At 44.2% G+C, this 19,244-nt stretch overlaps 1 protein-coding gene across 4 annotated transcripts in view; it reads right to left on the bottom strand.

Moving 5' to 3' along the window:
- The window catches only part of LOC147625192 (KOW domain-containing protein), a 50,978-nt gene that overhangs the window by 11,849 nt on the left and 19,885 nt on the right, over nucleotides 1-19,244 (bottom strand). For all 4 annotated transcript variants that reach the window (XM_086818959.1, XM_086818956.1, XM_086818957.1 and 1 more), the window contains exon 3: nucleotides 9,298-9,393. In XM_086818959.1, coding sequence (XP_086675085.1) covers nucleotides 9,298-9,393 — 96 coding nt within the window. The remainder of the gene's footprint in view (nucleotides 1-9,297; nucleotides 9,394-19,244) is intronic.

Below are 19,244 nucleotides of genomic sequence, written 5' to 3'. Positions count from 1 at the left end.
CTCTTACAGAGTCTTGCTTTTTCAAATTTCAACAATACCCAATCATTCTCTTTGATATCCGCCTCTCTTCTATGCTTGTCAGCAGCCCTCTTATACTTATCTTGTGAACGTGCAATGGTTGTCCACACTTGTGCAAATGCAACATCATCAAGATCTCTGGCATACTCGTCAACTGCAAAGATCTCATCCTTAGTGCATAGGATGAGCGGCAATATCACTTTGCCATAAACAATTTCAAATGAGGCCTTTTCCATGGAGGCATGCACTATGGTATTGTATGCAAACTCTACAAATGATAGATACTTTTCCCAAGCTGTTTTTTGATCTGCAACATAGCATTTGAGAAGATCCAACACAACTGAATTTGCAGCCTCACTTTGCCCATCCGTTTGGGGGTGAAAAGTCGACAAGAAGCCAGCTAACTGCCCATATTGTCAAACACGGCTCTCCTTGTAGTCTTGGAAAGCAACCTCATTGATCTACTTGATCACCTTAAAAAGACTGTAGACCTAGTAGAGAGCTTAGGGGATGCTCCCTCCTTTCCTGGCCTCTTATGGAGTCTTGCTTTCTCAAATTTCAGCAATACTCAATCATTCTCTTTGATTCCACCTCTCTTCTATGCTTGTCGGCAGCCCTCTTATGCTTATCTTGTGAACGAGTAATGGCTGTCTGCACTTGTGCAAAGGCAACATCAAGATCTCTGACATACTCATCAATTGCAAAGATTTTTAGACTCATCCTTAGTGTGTAGGATGGGCGGCAATATCACTTTGCCATCAACAAATTCAAACAGGCTCTTTCCCGTGGAGGCATGCACTGTGTTATTGTATGCAAACTCTACCAACAGTAGATACTTTTCCCAAGCTGTTTTCTGATCTTCAACATAGCATTTGAGAAGATCCAACACAGCTAAATTTGCAACCTCACTTTGCCCATCCGTTTGGGGGTGAAAAGCCAACGAGAAGTCCAGCTTAGTGCCCATATTGTCAAACAGAGCTCTCCAAAAGAGGCTTGTAGTGTTGGAAAGCAACCTCATTGATCTCCTTGATCACGTTAAAAAGTCCATAATACCTGGTAGAGAGCTTAGGGCATGCTCCCTCCTTTCTTGGCCTCCCATAGAGTCTTGCTTTCTCAAATTTCAGCAATACCCAATCATTCTCTTTGATGTCCACCTCTCTTTTATGCTTGTCGGCAACCCTCTTATGCTTATCTTGTGAACGAGCAATGGCTGTCTGCACTTGTGCAAAGGCAACATCAAGATCTCTGACATACTCATCAGCTGCAAAGATCTCATCCTTGGTACGTACGATGGACAGCATATCACTTTGCCATTAATCATTTCAAACGGGGCCTTTCCCGTGCCGGCATGCATTGTAATGTTGTATGCAAACTCTACCAACGATAGATACTTTTCCCAAGCTCTTTTTTGATCTGCAACATAGCATTTGAGAACATCCAACACAGCTGAATTTGCAGCCTCACTTTGCCCATCCGTTTGGGGCTGAAAAGCTGACACAATAAGTCCAGCTTAGTGCCCATATTGTCAAACAGAGCTCTCCAAAAGAGCCTTGTAGTCCTAGTATCTCTATCCCCCATAATGGATTTAGGCATACCATGGTGTTTGAACACTTGTGCCACAAATATCTTGACCATATGCTCAAGCTTAATGGTCTTCCTGACTGGCAAGAAGTGTGCTGGCTTGCTAAACCTATCAACAATGGGCCAACTAGCATCATTGCCTTGCTGAGTACAAGAGAAATCCATGATAAAATAATTGCAATACTTTCCCATGGCCATAGTTGTCACGGTATGAAAATACGATACCGTACGGAAATTTTCGGTACGATATGAAATTTTGGGATACCATACGATAAAATACGGTTTTTTTATTAAAGAACACCTACAAACATAGACATTTTCAATTTGGAAGGGTAGAGTCTAGAGAAGTTGTTTCAAACCAAAATATCATTAAAAACAAATTTGAAGTGACAAACAAAAGTACATAAAGTATAGAGGTGCGATGCGATCATGCGCGTTAGGCGCGAGTACAAAAAGAGAGGCTAGAGCCAAGGCCTAAAGAGAGACTAGACAAAAGCATCACTATCAGAGCTCTCGCTGAAATCATCCTCATGAGAAGAGGACACATCAGTGGGCCTCGCCGAAGTCGCCATCGCTAAAAAGGTTGCCCTCATCATCAAACTCAGGCTCTCTAAGCTCATGTGAGAAGCCAAAGGGAGCATCCTCATCTGCAAGAGCGAGTGTGGAGCTACCCGAACCACGCCGCACATAGGTATGCACTATGTCCCTGGAAGCACCACGAACCGTGCATCCACGGCTTCCTACTTGCACTCCTCTAGCACTACCTCCACGAACCGTGCATCCACGGCTTCCTACTTGCACTCCTCTAGCACTACCTCCACGCCCATGACGAGTGCAAGTAGGTCGTCGATCAAACGACTCGAGCTCTCGATAGCTCCTCTCCTCCTCCTCATCTTGCACTTTGTTTACACTCTCAAGAGTGCCCCCTGTGAGCCACATTCACCTACATTGTACAATGATCAAGTGACAAGCAATGTATTAGAATTTAGTTTCAAATTTCAATAAACATTGAAGTTTGAAATTTAAATGCTTATAACTTATAACTTATAAGTTGTAACTTATACCTGTCTCGCCGATTCCATCTTTTGCATTGCGCGCACCATGCGCAAGTTAGCGCAGCAATACACTAGCCGCTCTAACTGTTGCGTGCTCAAGCGATTGCGTAACTTCGTATGTACAAGTGAGTAGGAACTCCAGTTCCTCTCACATGTACCCAAAGAGCAATCCTGAGCTAGGATTCTCAAAGCCACCTTTTGGAGGCTTGAGAGCGCATACCCAAATGTCTCCCACCAAAAGAGGGGCTTCACAAGGGATTCCCTCTTCCAACAGGTAGTAGATGCAAACTCGGCTCCTTCCCTTTGGTCATTGTAGCTTATGAGCTCCTCAAGGAACTTCCCATGGCGATCCTCTGGTAATGCTTTGGGCAAGTAAGCATCTCGGGCCTCAACTAGCTCCACGTTGGTGAAGAGGGCGGCTGATTTGTAAGCCAGATGCAATAAAGCGGCAAGACCATGGATAGTGGAGACCACTGTTTGGCGAAGGGAGGATTTCACATCGTGGAGGTGCTCCAAGAGGAGCCACATACAGGTGAAGTGTGTAGATGAAGGCTTCTTCAATTCCAACTTGCTATGTTCATAGAACATGGCAAGCACCTTCACCTTTGTGGTGAAGAAGGTGACAATAGAGATAGCTTCGGTCATTACTTCCTTCATCCACACTAACTTGCCCATATCCTCCATGAGCAAGTAAATGCAATGGGAGGCACAAGGCGTCCATACTATGGAGGGATAGTCCTCCTCGAGCAACTTCTCCATCCGACGGCAATTTGAAGCGTTGTCGGTGATGACTTGCACCACGTTCTCTGATCCAACCTACATGTCACAATGCACATGAATGGATGCAATGAGCATATGCGGTATGAGACTTGAGTCATGATATAGCCACATATGATCATATCACATATACTAAAGCCTAAACTTTAAAGTTTAAACTTTAAAGACTTGAGTGCAATTTGAAACTTATTACCTCCATGATGGCTTTTGCTTGATACGGCGATATATGAATGCACCCGATGTTTTTCTCCCCGCCTTCCCGGAATCCATGCCCCGCACAAAGTATGTGCCGAGAGGACAAGAGACAAGTACGTTGATGATGTCTCTCTTCTGCTGGTCACTCCATCCGTCGGAGAGAATGCTACACTCATACTTCGACCATGCCGCCCACACCGGATTGAGAGATCTATCGATTCTCTCACTCTCATCCACAAGCCTCTTCGTGCGCATGTCATGATAGGAGACGCTGTTCCATCCTTCACATGGGCCCACATTTGCAATGGCTTTCACCATTGACTTCCATTGATCTACCTTGAGTACATGGAATGAGAGATTGCACTCAATAATAGTGCATGCAATCTCTATATCCGCTAGCCGTTGCCGTTCTCGGAGATGTGATAGAGAAGAAGTAAACCCCCCGGTGGCTTGGGCTAGAGTGGCTTGCCTCATTGGAGACTCAAGCCTTTGTCTCTTTGAGGCGGGGGAGGCGGCACCGATGGAGGCGGCGGGGGAGGATGTATCACAAGGAATGTTCAATGGGCCATGGCCCATGACCCATGGCAATGGGCCAAGCAAAGGCCTAAACACATGTGACATGTCACATGGGCCACAAAGCAAGCCAAAAACGGCAAGAAAACGGCAATTAAAACGGTCATAAAACGGCTAAAAACTGCACACAAAACGAACAGCGCAACGGCTATAAACGACTAATCGTACCGTACGAATCAGTTCGTACCGATACAAGAAACAAATATGCCCATGGCTGTAAGGGAATAGGCAAAGACTGAAGCAAACCAAGAGCCTTTTGCCTGTCAAACTTGACTTTCTAGCAAGTGAAACGTGCATGTACGTATGCCTCTATATCTTTGTGCATTTATGGCCAAAAGAAGTAACGCTCAAACATGTGCGTAGTAGGCATTATACCTCTTTCTCTTGCATACGGAGGAGCATGGCACTCATCAATGACCTTTTGCCTCATATTTGACACAACATAGGCAATTATCCTTCATGAGATACCTATCTTTGATCACGTAAGAGGCATGTGCATGTCCAGCCACTAAATCAGTCCATATATGCCCAAAATCAACATCCATCTAGTACAATTCACACATGGCAGCAGACAAGTCACCACGGAAGGTTGAAACATGGAGACTCATCAAGTTTATCAAGGATGTCATCTATGTGCAGAATTGGGAAACGGTTCTTGATAGTAAGCTTATTTAAAGCTCGGTAATCCACACACATACGAAAGGAACCATCCTTCTTCTGCACTAGCAAGACCGGAGAGCAATATGGCAAAGAGCTTGGCTCAACCAAACCTTGATCCAAAAGCTCTGTCACTTGTTTCATAATCTCCTCTTGTTGTGCTCTGCTTACCCTATATGCAGGTCAATTTTGTGGGGAGCTACCCGGTACCAAATCAATGCAATGATCCTCGGGTCTCTCAAGAGGTAGCTCTCCTAGTAATGCATCTGTAAAGCAATCCTTGTATGCATTTAAAAATTTTAGCCTTCCATTATGAGAGTATCTACACATACATCACTACATTCAACCTTATCACGAGCAAAGACCAAATACATGGAAACGCACTTCTTCATTGCTTTATTAATCTGGATATGAGATACAACTGGGATGGAGTCTCTCTGGCCACCATCAATAACATGCATGCGGCCTTTCTGCATAAAAGTAATCCTGTTGGTTCTATATTCCTTAAATGGCTCTATGTGGTGATACAATGGTTTCCCAAGAAATCCATCACATCCATTGAGTGGTGCAACCAAAAAGTTCTCATGATCGAGGTAGCCTTGGACATGCATGCGCAACTTCCCAATGATCGAGGTTGCCTGCAGTTCTTTACCCACAAATGCGGCCTCTACTTCTATTTGGGGTCTCATGTCCCCTATTTCAATACTCAAAGAGGCCACCATTTCCACAGAAATGAAATTATCTGTAGCACAATCATCAAACATAAGAGAGCAGGCTGATCTTTGAGCTGTCCCCATCCTCTACGCACTCTCTCTCTTTCTTGCCATGCTTTGTATATCGGGAACTGTTAGCAGTCATCTCTTGTCTGTATATTTACACCAAGGCCTCTGTTGTGGGTGTGCCTGCCCGAATTAGGTGTTTTCTCATTTTTCTCCACTCTCCATATTTTTCCCTATTTTTTCTGTTGTGGGAGGTTGTCCTGTGCATGTCGGCTACCTCTGTATGCTGGCCGACTGCAGGATAGTGTGCTCTAACACTGGCCGATTGCTCCCTGCTTCTCTCTGCTATTGGCCGACTTCACATGTGCTGGCCGACTTGAGATGCAGCAGTCGGGTGTCCATCACCATGCTGTCGGCTGTACTACTGTTGGCTGCACATGTGGGGCCATATAAATGGCCCCCCACTCATTGTATTAGGTATTCGGGATTTTCTTGTGTATATAGAGACGCCTCTCTCTCTCCTTCTCTATGGCTGTATTTTTCTGTAGTGTACTTGCTCTTGTGTTCTCAGATTTTGTCTTCATCTCCCCTGCATATTCTGACATGGTATCAGAGCTCTAGGCTCTTGATAGATCTTGGGAACTGTGTGAGCAAGAGGGGGACTGTTGTGTTGCCGATTGGTGGACTATTGTGCACCGTCCGGGAAGAGGAGAAGCAAGAGGAAGGCGGGGCTGATTTGCTAGACAGCCACTTGCAAGTTTAAGAAGTTCTTTTTTCCCACCCACCCACCCTTTTCACTTACACCCCCGCAATGGCAGATTTACTTGAGATGGCTCAGAGGCATGTGAAGATCCCGACACTCCCCCACGTTCCCAGTGGACCGTCACTTGGACGGGAACAACTACGGCATATGGAAAGTAATGATGGAATCACTTCTGGAGTCTTACGACCTTGCTGATTTCATTGTTGTTGGGGTTCCACGGCTGGAGGTAGAGGAAGGGAGTTACCCTCGATTCGGAAGGGACGCAAGGCACACGCACAGTTGTGGGATCGTGTCAATGCCAAGGTCCGTTCTTTCATTTCCCTAAACTGCACACCGCAGGTAATCAATCATATCAAGCATATGACGCTGGCGAGAGGTATATGGCAACATTTGGCTTCTCTCTATAACAGGGTATCACCCATGAAGAGGATTTACTTGGAAGTACAGATGTGGGTTATGAATCCTGCAAAGTCATCGACGATGCGAGAGCACATTAACAAGCTACAAGCTCTTCAGCAAGAAGTTCTTCAAGCTAGGAAGGAGATATCATCGGAGGATATGGCCATCACGTTGCTGTCGCATTTGCCCTCTCAGTACTCAGCTTTCTACTCTTCTTGGATTACCAGTGGCAGGCTCAGCAGTACATGGGAGAGGCTTGTGCCCATGGTCTTGGACCACGAGGAAAGATTCACGAACCCTCCACAGGGCGGAGGTTTGGAGGCCTTAATTGGCCAACAGTCAAAAGGCCGTAACAACAAGGGCAAAGGGAAGGCTTCATCGGAGAAGTCTTCTGAGAAGATGTCCGACTCAGATCGTGAGAAACTAAAGGCAAAGAGGACCTATAATGATTGTGGCAAGAAAGGCCACTATTGGAGGCAATGTCCCAAGCGGAGCACCGAGAAGGGTGCAGAATCCTCAGCAACAACCGTAAAGACTCCAGCTTTTGTGCACTTGGAGGTGATGGACACCAATGTTTCATTTTCTTCAAGCAGGGAGGAGGTTCGAGGACTCTCCGCTACGGATACTCGGGAGTGGATTCTAGACAGTGGTGCTTACAGGCACATGACTCCTCCTCGTTCGGCTTTACAGGATCTCTGCAGGTATTCTGGTCACATTCTTACTGGGGATACATCCACTATCCCAGTTCACAGTGAGGGCAGGTTGGAGATAGTTCCCGACGGCAGAGCGGGGAAGCATTCCCCCCAAGTGTTGTATGTTCCGTCCCTTGGTTTTCATCTGTTGTCAGTGCATCAGGTTTGCAAGACTGGCGTACGGGTGGAGTTTGATGACCATTTTGTTGCTCTCCGAGACAAGGCAACAGGCCAGGTCATCCAGAGACACTTTGTTGTGAAAAGATTGTTGCTGATAACATCTTGCTAGAGTTTTGTTCGACGGAGGACAGTGCGGTGGACCTCTTCATGAAGTCTCTATCTCAAGCTTTGCTCCGCCAGCACTCCAGCTCCCTGGGGTTGGTTCCACATCCAGGAGCTGAGAGGGGGTGTTAGCACTCATCTCCTGTCTGTATATTTACACCAGGGCCTTTGTTGTGGGTGTGCCCGCCCGGATTAGGTGTTTTCTCATTTTCCCCACTCTCCATATTTTTCCCTATTTTTTCTGTTGTGGGAGGCTGTCTTGTGCATGTTGGCTACCTCTGTATGCTGGCCCACTGCAGGATAGTGTGCTCTAACACTGGCCGACTGCTCCCTGCTTCTCTCTGCTATTGGCCGACTTCACATGTGCTAGCCGACTTGAGATGCAGCAGTCGGGTGTCCATCACCATGTTGTCGGCTGTACTACTGCTAGCCGACTGCACATGTGGGGCCATATAAAATGGCCCCATGGCCCCCCACTCATTGTAATAGGTATTCGGGATTTTCTTGTGTATATAGAGCAGAGTTACACGCCTCTCTCTCTCCTTCTCTATTGCTGTATTTTTCTACAGTGCACTAGCTCTTGTGTTCTCAGATTTTGTCTTCATCTCCGCTGCATACTCTGACAGGAATAGCATGCACATTTTCCTTTGGTTGCTTCTCATTTTCCTCCTCCTTCCGTTGCGGGCATTCCCTAAACATGTGATCTTTGCTAGCACATGAGAAGCATTTACCCTCCTTGGCATATTGCTCCTTTTGCTGAGGAGTGAGGCTAAACTTGTGCTTTTTCTAAAGAGGCATCCTTGGGCTGCATATTTTCAGCCTTCCCACCACTCTTTACATCTTTCACAAAAGGTTTACCATGCTATCCGTTTTTTTGTGGCTTATGACCAACCCTCTCTTTGCCCTTGAATGCATGGTCTCCTTTACTAGAACGCTGCAATTTATGCTCCTATTGCTCGGTGGCAAGAGCAGCTACTATATAGTCCTACAAGGTAGCATTGTGGTGAGTATCAAGAGCGGAGTTGTAGACCGGTTGAAGTCCGGACTTGAACTTCCTTTTCTTCTTGGGCTCACCCACAAGCAAGAATGGCAAGACCTCCAAGTAGATCTTCCAAAACTTGTTTACATATGTCTACACGGACTCATTGTTCGTCTGCTCAATCTTATATCCCACTTGCTCATGATCTTCTCCACGGCATTGGGAGGCAAGAATTGTGTAAAATAAAGATCTTGAACTATATTGTTTATAAAGCATAGAAAAACTGAGCCACCCGCTACTCTAGTAATCACTAATTTAGCCAAATCTACAAATTTAATCAAACATAACAACATAAATGTGCATGACCATTAGATCAATTTTCAGATACTTAAAAAATGTAATAAACCAACATCAGACTTAAAATAAATACTTTACAAACTTTCATGTTGAGGTAGAAATGTGTTTAGAATGCAATCAGTTCGGTAGGTTTAGCAATCATTGTCACACCTAGTATTTCTCTGATCTATATCTGCTAAATTAATAGACACTTTTCGTACCTTTTGACATGTGGGTAAAGACGGGAAACATGTCCCCATAGAATACTCACCAAATTCCTTCCTTCAACAATCACGCGATTTCGAGAGCGAACAACTTGAGTCACAAGTCCAGTAAGCCCCTTGTCACGTCCAGATATGATCATAACCTACACCTCTCCCCAACAGACATAGAAATTTAGAGGCATATAGACACGAATACCTTAGTCAAACAAAATTGCAATAAACACATATTCAATGCCAGCTGCTTGCAAGTCTACTAACAAAGATCTAGATAAACAAATCCATCGATGCATAGCATGTCCCTACTCAGATTGTAGCACCCATAAGCAGGTGCAAGTTTATGTCCAGCCATGTCACCTGACCGTTCAACTCTTCACGTGTAAACAAATATGATGACTTTCTATCAATTCTCCAACAGTGAAGGGTGGAAACAACCATAATGGAAGTGTATTGAGGAGGTGAAGTACATCCGTACCAGCATGAAGACCAATGACCAAGAAGTCAATTGTAGGTGCAGATCCCATTTGCGAACCTCCATGAAGAGCTTTGGGATGTACGCAAGGAACAAAGGCTTAGCAATTAGCCATTTGTTACTTTTTTATAGTTTAATATATAGGGTCTAAAATAGGCCCAGTTGGACAACCCATTGGCCACCCTTTTGTATGCCTTGCTGGCCACTTTGCTAGTGGTGGTGTACCATCGCAACACTCCCAGCTAATCCCCTAGGCACACCATTGCCCATGCATGTCACCTGAATATTTCACTACAAGCATTGTTACGTCTTGTAGGGCTGAGAAGACCTTGCTGCTAGCTACCCCACACACACACAGGTAGAGAAAAACTTGACGAGTACACAAAGATGGAGAGTAGGCAGTGGAAACTGTTAGCAGTCATCTCCTGTCTGTATATTTACACCAAGGCCTCTGTTGTGGGTGTGCCCGCCCGATTTAGGTGTTTTCTCATTTTTTCCCACTCTCCATATTTTTACCAGGTGTGGGAGGTTGTCCTGTGGCTCTTGGATTGATCCAAGTGATGGCCAACTGCTCTTGCTGCTCCCTGCCTCTCTCTGTAGCTGGCTGACTTGATGTGTGTGCTGGCCGACTACCGGAAATTGGCCGACTAGGGTTGTAGCAGGTCGGGTGTCTTCTTGTTGCTGTCGGCTGTCTTTGCTACTAGCCGACTGGATCATAGGGGCCATATAAAATGGCCCCTAGCCCCCACACACTTTGTATTGGGTATTCCGAGATTTTCTTGGGTATATAGCACGCCTCTCTCTCTCCCTCTCTATTGCTGTGTTTTTCTGCACTGCACTTGCTCTTGTGTTTTCAGATTTTGTCTTCATCTCCGCTGCATATTCTGACATGGTATCAGAGCTCTAGGCTCTTGATAGATCTTGGGAACTGTGTGAGCAAGAGGGGGGCTGTTTTGTTGCTGATTGGTGGACTGTTTTGGACCGTTCAGGAAGAGGAGAAACAAGAGGAAGGTGGGCTGATTTGCTAGACAGCCACTTGCAGGTTTAAGTCCTTTTTTCCCACCCACCCTCCCTTTTCAGTTACACCCCCGCAATGGCAGATTTACTTGAGATGGCTGAGAAGCATGTGAAGATCCCGACACTCTCCACGTTCCTAGTGGATCGTCAGTTGGACGGGAACAACTACGGCATATGTAAGGTAATGATGGAATCTGTTCTGGAGTCTTATGACCTCGCTGATTTCATTGTTGTTGGGGTTCCTCGGCCGGAGTTAGTGCACACCGCAAGTAATCGATCATATCAAGCATATGACGCTGGCCAGAGGTATATGGCAACATTTGGCTTCTCTCTATAACACGGTATCGCCCATGAAGAGGATCTCCTTGGAAGTACAGATGCGGGTGATAAATCTTGCAAAGTCGTCAACGATGCGGGAGCACATCAAGGTCCATAAGGATTGATTAAGAAAAAGCACTATTCTTGGTCAAAAAGCAGGGAAAAAGCAAAAAGTCAAACAAGGTTGACCGCGAGCCAAGGCTTTTTGGCCCAAATCAAGGTCTCTTACAAGTATAAAAAGGATTGGACTTCTCTTGTAGTACCATGAACAAGATCATTGAAGATTGAAGGAGATTGTGGAGTGTGTGTGGACATCATTATGATCATGGAGAGCTTTTTCTTCGCCATCAACACCTTCTTCAACTTGCTTTTCAGATGTACGATTAGCCCTAGACTTGTATGGGCATATGCATGGGCGATACGGACGAATGTACGGAACTGTATGGACAGAAATTTCGAAAACCCTAAAACTACTCCAAAAACCCTAAAAATTGCTTTTTGGATGTTTTTATCGCCCAAAAACCATTAAAGCAGGTTTTATATCAGTTTTCTTGTGAGAAAGAATTTTCTTCATGGACAAGACTATAAGAGTTGTGGAGATTACTCATGGGATGAGTGAGTGTTTCTTGGACTTGGACATATAGCTTGGACATGGAGAACTTGGGCATAGAGCTTGGACATGGAACATGAAGCTTGGACATAAACATGGAACTTGGACAGATAGGTTGGGCATGAAGCTTGGATATGGACATGGATTTTGGACTTGGACTTGGATTTGGATTCACTGGACTTGGATTCATTGGATTTGGATATTTGGATTTGATCATCCTATTATTATCTTCCTTACCTTGTTGGTAATTGAAGACAATCCCTAGAAACAAGCTTTTTGCTGCTAAGAAGTTGTCTAACCACAGTGAAAGATCAAGATCATTTCAATGACTCCGTAGAAGTTTCCCGGATGTGCAAGCAGTGGTATCAAGGAAGGCCATCAACCATTCAAAGATTTCTCATTTTGAGATTATGTGAGAAGGTCAAAGTAGGTGATCCTTTGGTGTTACGAAAGGACCAGATGTACCAGAGATCGGAGCAAATCAACGCAGCATGAAATGGATGAATGAGTATATATATGATGGTGTATGAAATCCTGTACAAGAGGCCCTTTGACGTGAGGTGACTGTAAGTAGTAGACTGACGCAACAGCAAAGACGAGGTCGGAGCTGAAGCACGGTCAGTGACGAAGGCTCACATCGTGTCGATGTGAGGCAAGGGCACACCTTCGAGAGATGGTCGGTGTCAAAGGCTCGCGTCGGTGGATGCGGAGGCACTCTGAGGTGGTAAATGTCTGTAGTGGACAGCGGAAGGTGTAGTGGTGCAGGCTCTGGTGACAAGGGTGCTATGGTACCTAACTCTGGTGAGGAGGGTGCTGCAATACCTAACTCTGGTGAGGAGGGTGCTGCAGTACCTAGATGTCGAATTGTGATGAGCAGAGAGGGCTGTTGTCCCGATGTCGAATGAAGATGGGCAGAGAGGGGTGTTGTCCCGATGTCGAATGATGAGCTGAGAGCAGGCTGCTGTCCCAAGTCGATGGAGAATGATGAGCAAAGAGGCCTGCTGTCCCAAGTCAATGGAGGATGATGGAGCAGAAAGTGGGCTGCTGTCTTGAGGTGAGTTGTAGGAGAAAAACGCTGATGTGATGGATGCAGAGAGGGCTGCTGTCCCAAGATGTGCTGCAGCAGAAAAACGCAGATATGGTGAAGATCCAGGCTGCTGCTGCTGCTGAGGTAGGCCGGCAACAGCAGCCGATCCTGAGTATGATGTCGATTATGATGTGGTTATTTGTGCTGAATTATGAAGCGATTATAAATATATGTTGTGGAGCTGCTGGTTGGTCCAGCCTCCAAGGAAGGCCATCGGCCAGCAGCAAGACAAAATATACAAAAAAAAACCCCCTTTTTGGGCTGGCTAAAATACCATTTTCACACAATATCTTCATGAGAAGGGAATCATTAGTCTAGATTCATTTGAGCAAGCGGTTTTCTTGGACCTAGCTTCCTCTATTCTACCACCAGTGGAGTCACCAATGATGGTGAAAAAGGCAGCTGTACCGGACATCAATGAGAAGGAGAAGCAAGAGACTTGCAAGCTAGGAGATAGAAGTGTGAAATTACCATATTATGATGGAAAGGACAGTGACATCACAAAGATCTTAGCTTTCATCATGGAGTTTGATTTGGCTTTCAAAAATCGTAATTATTTTGAAGAATCGAAACTCCATCAGGTAGCTATAAATCTTAAAGAAGTTGCTAGTAATTGGTATCTATCACTTGTTACTAGGAACCTCAACCCAAAAACCTAGATGCTCAAAGCTCAATTCCTACCCATGGACTTCAAGAGAAGGTGTGCATAAAGTGGGACAAGTTGGATCAGCAAGGAGATAATGTCCAAAAGTACATTCATCGGTTTTGGGATGTTTATTTTAAAGTTGTTCAATACATTGACATCAACGATAGCGAAGTCATCCGCAAGTTTGAGGGAGGTTTGAATCCTCTCCTACAACCCCTTATGCATGTTTCCCTCAAAGACACTTTGAAGAATTGCATGGAGTTTGCATTGAATGCGGAAGCTCGTGATATGAAGTGGATGGTCAAGAGGAAGGGGTCTTCTTCGAAGGAGCCGCACTCAAAGAAGGCAAAGAACCAAGAGAAGCAAGAAAAGAAGCCTTACCCAGCCTCCAAATCATCCAATCTCAAAGATCAAGCCAAAAAGCCTAACCCAATCTTTAAGAAGCTGTCTAAGGAAGAGCTAGAGCAACGCATCAAAGAAGGAAGATACTTCCAATGTGGACAAAGAGGGCACATGGCATGGGAGTGCAAAAAGGACACGAAAAAGAGGACCGAAGAAAAGGAGACATCGAAGCCGAAGGTTGGCACCATCACAGACATGCAAGTTCCCGAATCCAGCCACGACACCAAAGAAAGGCAACCATGGAAAGCATTTGTGGTAAGCTAAGAAATCAGCCCGTGGTTGTTATGATTGAATCTGGGTCTACTCATAACTTCATCTCTGAAGAAGTAGCCCGAGCTATTAACAAAGATATGTTCACTATTGCTGACACACTTTTTGGGCAACAAGTGCAAGTTGTTCCGGTGAAGGATCCTTCTAGGAAGTTACTTGGACAATGTGGACTTTCTCATAGGTCCTACTCAAGGGTGTGATGTGATGCTTGGCATACCTTGGATGTGCAAGGTCAAAGCTGTACCTCTCTACGGCCAAGATGAAGACAAACTCAAGATCACTCATAAAGGAAAGAATATTGTATTAGGAGGAGTTCGAGGAAACTCCATTCCTCTTGTGGGTCATGTACAAGTTAAAAAGGCAATGAAAAGTTCCATTTGCAGTTATTTATTCTTTGCACAAGAAAGTAAATCTAAAGATAATGTAAATGTTGAGCATATGAACTTTTTGCAGCAATTCAATGATTGTTTTAGTGAGTCTATTCCAGGTGAACTCTCACCTGAAAGACTTGAAGATCATAAGATAGATCTCTCCGAGAAGCTTGACTCCGAATGAAGCCCCTTACCATGTGAGTGCTTGACAATGGAGGAGATCATGAATCAAGTGAATGAGTTGCTAGAGAAGGGCATGGTCTGACCTAGCCAGTCCCCTTACTGCTCGTCAATTTTGCTAGTGCAAAAGAAGAATGGTTCTTTCCGCATGTGTATGGATTATCAAGCCTTGAATAAGGTTACCATAAAAAATAGATACCCTATTCCAAGAATCGATGATATCTTGGACACACTAAGTGGAGCTTCAGTTTTCAGTTGGATTGATTTGAAGAGTGGGTATCATCAAGTTCGAATTGCACCAAAGGATATCTCCAAGACAACCTTCCGTACCACTTTTAGCCTCTTATGAATTCTTGGTCATGCCCTTTGGATTGATCAATGCACTGGCTACCTTCAACCGAATGATGGATCGATTTTTTCGCCAACATAGAAGATTTTGTGGAACTTTCTTTGATGACATTATTGTCTTTTCACAAAATGAAGAGGGACATACGAAGCATTTAACTATCGTATTTCAAGAGCTAAGAGAACATAAATTGTACATAAATCCAAAGAAGAGTGAGTTCTTTTTGCAAGAAATCAAGTACTTGGGACATATCATCCGAGCAGGTGTACGAATGATGGATCCATACATCGACCAAAGTCAAGGCCATTGTGGAGTGGCCAACTCCGAACGATGTCCATGAAGCTTCCTTGGACTTTCCTCATACTATTGACAATATGTGCGCTATTTTGCACACATCGCTACAATTTGCATGACTTGTGCAAGAAGAAAGTTGTTTTTTACGGGACTCAAAGAGAGGAGGCAGCCTTCAAAAGGTTGAAAGAAGAAAGTTGTTTTTAACTGGACTAAGAGAGAGGAGGCAGCCTTCAAAAGGTTGAGAGAAGAAGCCAGCAAACATATCGTTTTGCATCGACCAGATCTAAATAAAGATTTTGTGGTACATTGTGATGCTTCAAATGTAGGCATAGGTGTTGTTTTGATGCAAGAAGGAAGACCACGAAGTTACATGAAGGTGAGAAGAACTACTCCACCTATCAAAAGGAATTGCTTGCAGTGGTCCATGCCTTGACCATTTGGAAGCATTATCTCTTGTGCACTACTTTTGTGGTCAAGGCTGATCAAAGTTTGAAGTACTTTCTTACCCGGATGAAGCTGTCACCTACGCAGATGAGATGGTCAGACTTCTTCTCCATGTTTCACTTCACAATGGAGAGCATGAAGGGCAAAGACAACTTGGTGGCTGACGCTTTGTCTAGAAGACCTGAAGTTGGTGCCATCACTATCGGATACCACACCGACTTCACGGTAATGCGCGATTTATATGCTACAAATGCATATTTTACCCAGGTATGTCATTGTTTACAGCAAGGAAACATTAAGACACCTTCCTCAATAAGGGAAGGTTTCTTAATGATGAAGGATCAGCTTTGCATAGTGAAGGAATTTAGGCAGAGAGTCATGGAGAAATGCCATGCACCTCCTTTTGTTGGACATAGGGGTATTCTTCCTTATTCTTCCTACTACACAAATGTTAGAAAGATATTTCTATGAGGAAGGACATTGAGGCATTTATTCGTGAATGCATCACATACCAAAAGGTGAAGTTTGATCGAGGTAGGTCACAAGGCTTATTACAACCTTTTGCCTATTCCAAAAAAACCATTGGAAAGAATTGCCATGGACTTCATCACAGGACTGCCGAAGACTCCGAAGAGGAATGATGCCATCTAGACAATTGTGGATAGATTCGGTAGAATGACTCACTTTATTCCAGTAAAGAAGACAGTGGGGGTTAAACAAATGGCTACTACATATTTGGCCCAAATTTTCAAACATCATGGACTTCCAAAGACCATAGTGGGAGATAGAGATCCAAGGACTACTAGCTTGTTCTCAAGAACCCTCTTTGAGAATGGAGGAACTAAGCTTGATTTTTCTTCTTCTTATCACCCCCAAATAGATGGGCAAAGTGAGAATGTCAACTTACAACTTTTGGATCTTTTGAAATGCTTTTGTACTGAAAAGAAGGCAACTTGGGAAAAGTATTTGCCGCTTGTTAAATTCGCAACCCACATTGTTCAGTCTTTGGATCTAACTTACTGGGTAGCTCATTAGGAATGTGTACCTATGCAATGCATCCAAACACTTTCAAGTATGACGAACTTGGTTTTCTACCACTATACTTCTCCTCTGGAGTCACACCATGCACTGCCGCCGCTGTAATATAAACTACACCATAATGCAAACCAAAGAGAAGATCTTTGCAGCTTACAAGTTTGTAGAAGACATGGACCAAATGCTCACACAAGTGCACCACTCCATAGAGAGATCTCAAGCCAAACATAAGAAAACTACCAACAAACATAGAAGAGACACTGATTATAAAGGGTGATTCTAAAGTTTGAGAAAGCACACTTGAAGAAGAAGAAAGAGAAAGAGAGTCAATTTACTAGACTCTCAAGCAGGTATTATGGACCATTCAAAATCAAACAAATGATTAATGATGTAGATGTTCAACTTGAACTGCCCTCTCATTGGCAAATTCATAACACTTTTCATGTAAGTTTATTAAAGCCATATCATGGAGAGCCGCCTACTTCTCCAGTCATGGAGGCTCCACCTGAAGTACATGCGCAGACTATAGAGGTATTACAACCTAAACAAATCGTCTATCATAGGGAAAGGACAAGATCCAAAGGAAAGCTTATCAGGAAATTCCTCGTAAAGTTCAAGAGCTATCCACCCTTGGATGCTCAGTGGATGAATCCAGAAGACCTTGAAGATTATCCAGAGATATTGAACCCTTACCTAGATGCCTTTCAATTGAGGACAACTGCAATATAGGGCAATATAGGGGAGGTATGTCACCCACCTCTGTTTGTGAGAAACCCTAACCATGTACACATGGTTAGTTAGTACGAAAGGTACGATATGGTACGGTACGATAAAATACGGTACTACTTGGTACCTTAAAATTTTTTGAGGTACGGTACGATATTAGTACGTTTTTTTTTTAAAAAATACTTCCTAAACTTAAAAATTGTAGACAAGAAGTTACAAAATAGTAGAACCATGAACATAATGTCATCATGCCATTAGAGTACAAAATTGCTACAAAAGGATAGGCCAAAAACTCATGGCATGGGCGACCGCCAACATGCGTACATACATGATACAGTATACTACATACTACAATACATCATCGATGGGCTAGAAGGAGATAGATGCCCAATGCCTAGAGAGCTATAACATATCAAAAGTCTACATCATCACCAACATCTGCATGATCATCAACATGATCACTACTAGAGTGTCCATCAAGAGAGTTCTCTGAAGAGGACTCTTCGTCGAAGGTGGACGAGACACTCTGGGGATCATTCTCGCTAAGTAGGTTGCCATCATCATCAAACAAGGGCTCTCTAGGCAGTGGGGTATCATCATGAGGGGGCAATGGAAGCTCACTATAGAGCTCCATGAAGATTGCCTCCTCCTCCTCATCAGGCAATATGATCGCTTGCCTAATATGGCAATGGCAAGTGCACACGCTCCTGACAAACAACTTCCTATAGGCTGCAAAGGGCGATGAATGGCTCTCTAGAAGACTGAAATTGCTCCACGCAACAACAACAACAACACCACCACCACCACCACCCAAAAAAAAATCGTACGGTATCGTACGAATCCGTACGGTACCGTACCGTACAACAGGTACGTACGCTTTCAGTCGTACGACGTACGGAACTAACCCTGCATGTACATGGAATCTTCTATCAAGAATCTTGAAGATAAATATAACTCGGACATGTTGTCTGACCTAGCACGGTTGGCTTCATGATTAGACATGAGTTCTTATTCCGGAGAAACCCATCAATGGACATGCTTCCATCCTTAAGCGGGGAAGTATGATTGGACATGCTTCCATCCCTAAGTGGGGAAGTATGATTGGCCATAGACATACTTCCATCCCTAAGTAGGGAAGTGTGATTAGATATACTTCATAAGCATGATGGGCTGTGCACTCTTACCTTTATGGGGTATAGTATAGATGGATACAAAGTGTATTGAACGGATGGTATTCACCTTAGGCACATGCACATTAAGTTGATTCGCATGTCACTCTTCTTATAGCAATCTGCTTGCACATGCCCAGGCTTACCACAGTAAAAACAACCTTGTGTCCTACGTTTTGCTTCCCACAGGAGTTTTCTACACTCAAAGGGGGCCTATCTCCAGCTACTTCACTTGATCAATTTCAAGAGCTGTTTTGTTTTTGTGGAGACTTTCTATGACAGGAGTTTACAATTTTTGGAGGAGAGCAGTAATCTTTTCAAAGATCCTGAGCAGAGTTTATTTTGTCCGAGCCTGAGTTCTTTGCAATGTTTGCAGAACAAGGAGGGTGTTTTGCCCTTTGAGATGTGATCCTTTCACGTGGATCATTTATTTGTTGCTAATTCTTGGGATCTGATTCTACTTATGGAACAATCTTCTGCTCTCACTGATGCTTTTGAGGACTTTGTTACCACTGCAGTTTATATTCCTACTTCCCTTCCTCTTTGTGAGGAGTCTATCTCTGCATCTCTTTGTGATGCTTCTGAGGATGCCCCTCCCCCTACCAGTTCT

The sequence above is a fragment of the Cibotium barometz genome, chromosome 24 (assembly GCF_041138505.1).
Source record: "Cibotium barometz isolate CiBa-2024 chromosome 24, ASM4113850v1, whole genome shotgun sequence".
Taxonomy (NCBI): Eukaryota; Viridiplantae; Streptophyta; class Polypodiopsida; order Cyatheales; family Cibotiaceae; genus Cibotium; species Cibotium barometz.
Note: the sequence above shows the minus strand (reverse complement) of the source record. Positions and strands in the feature narration are given on the sequence as shown.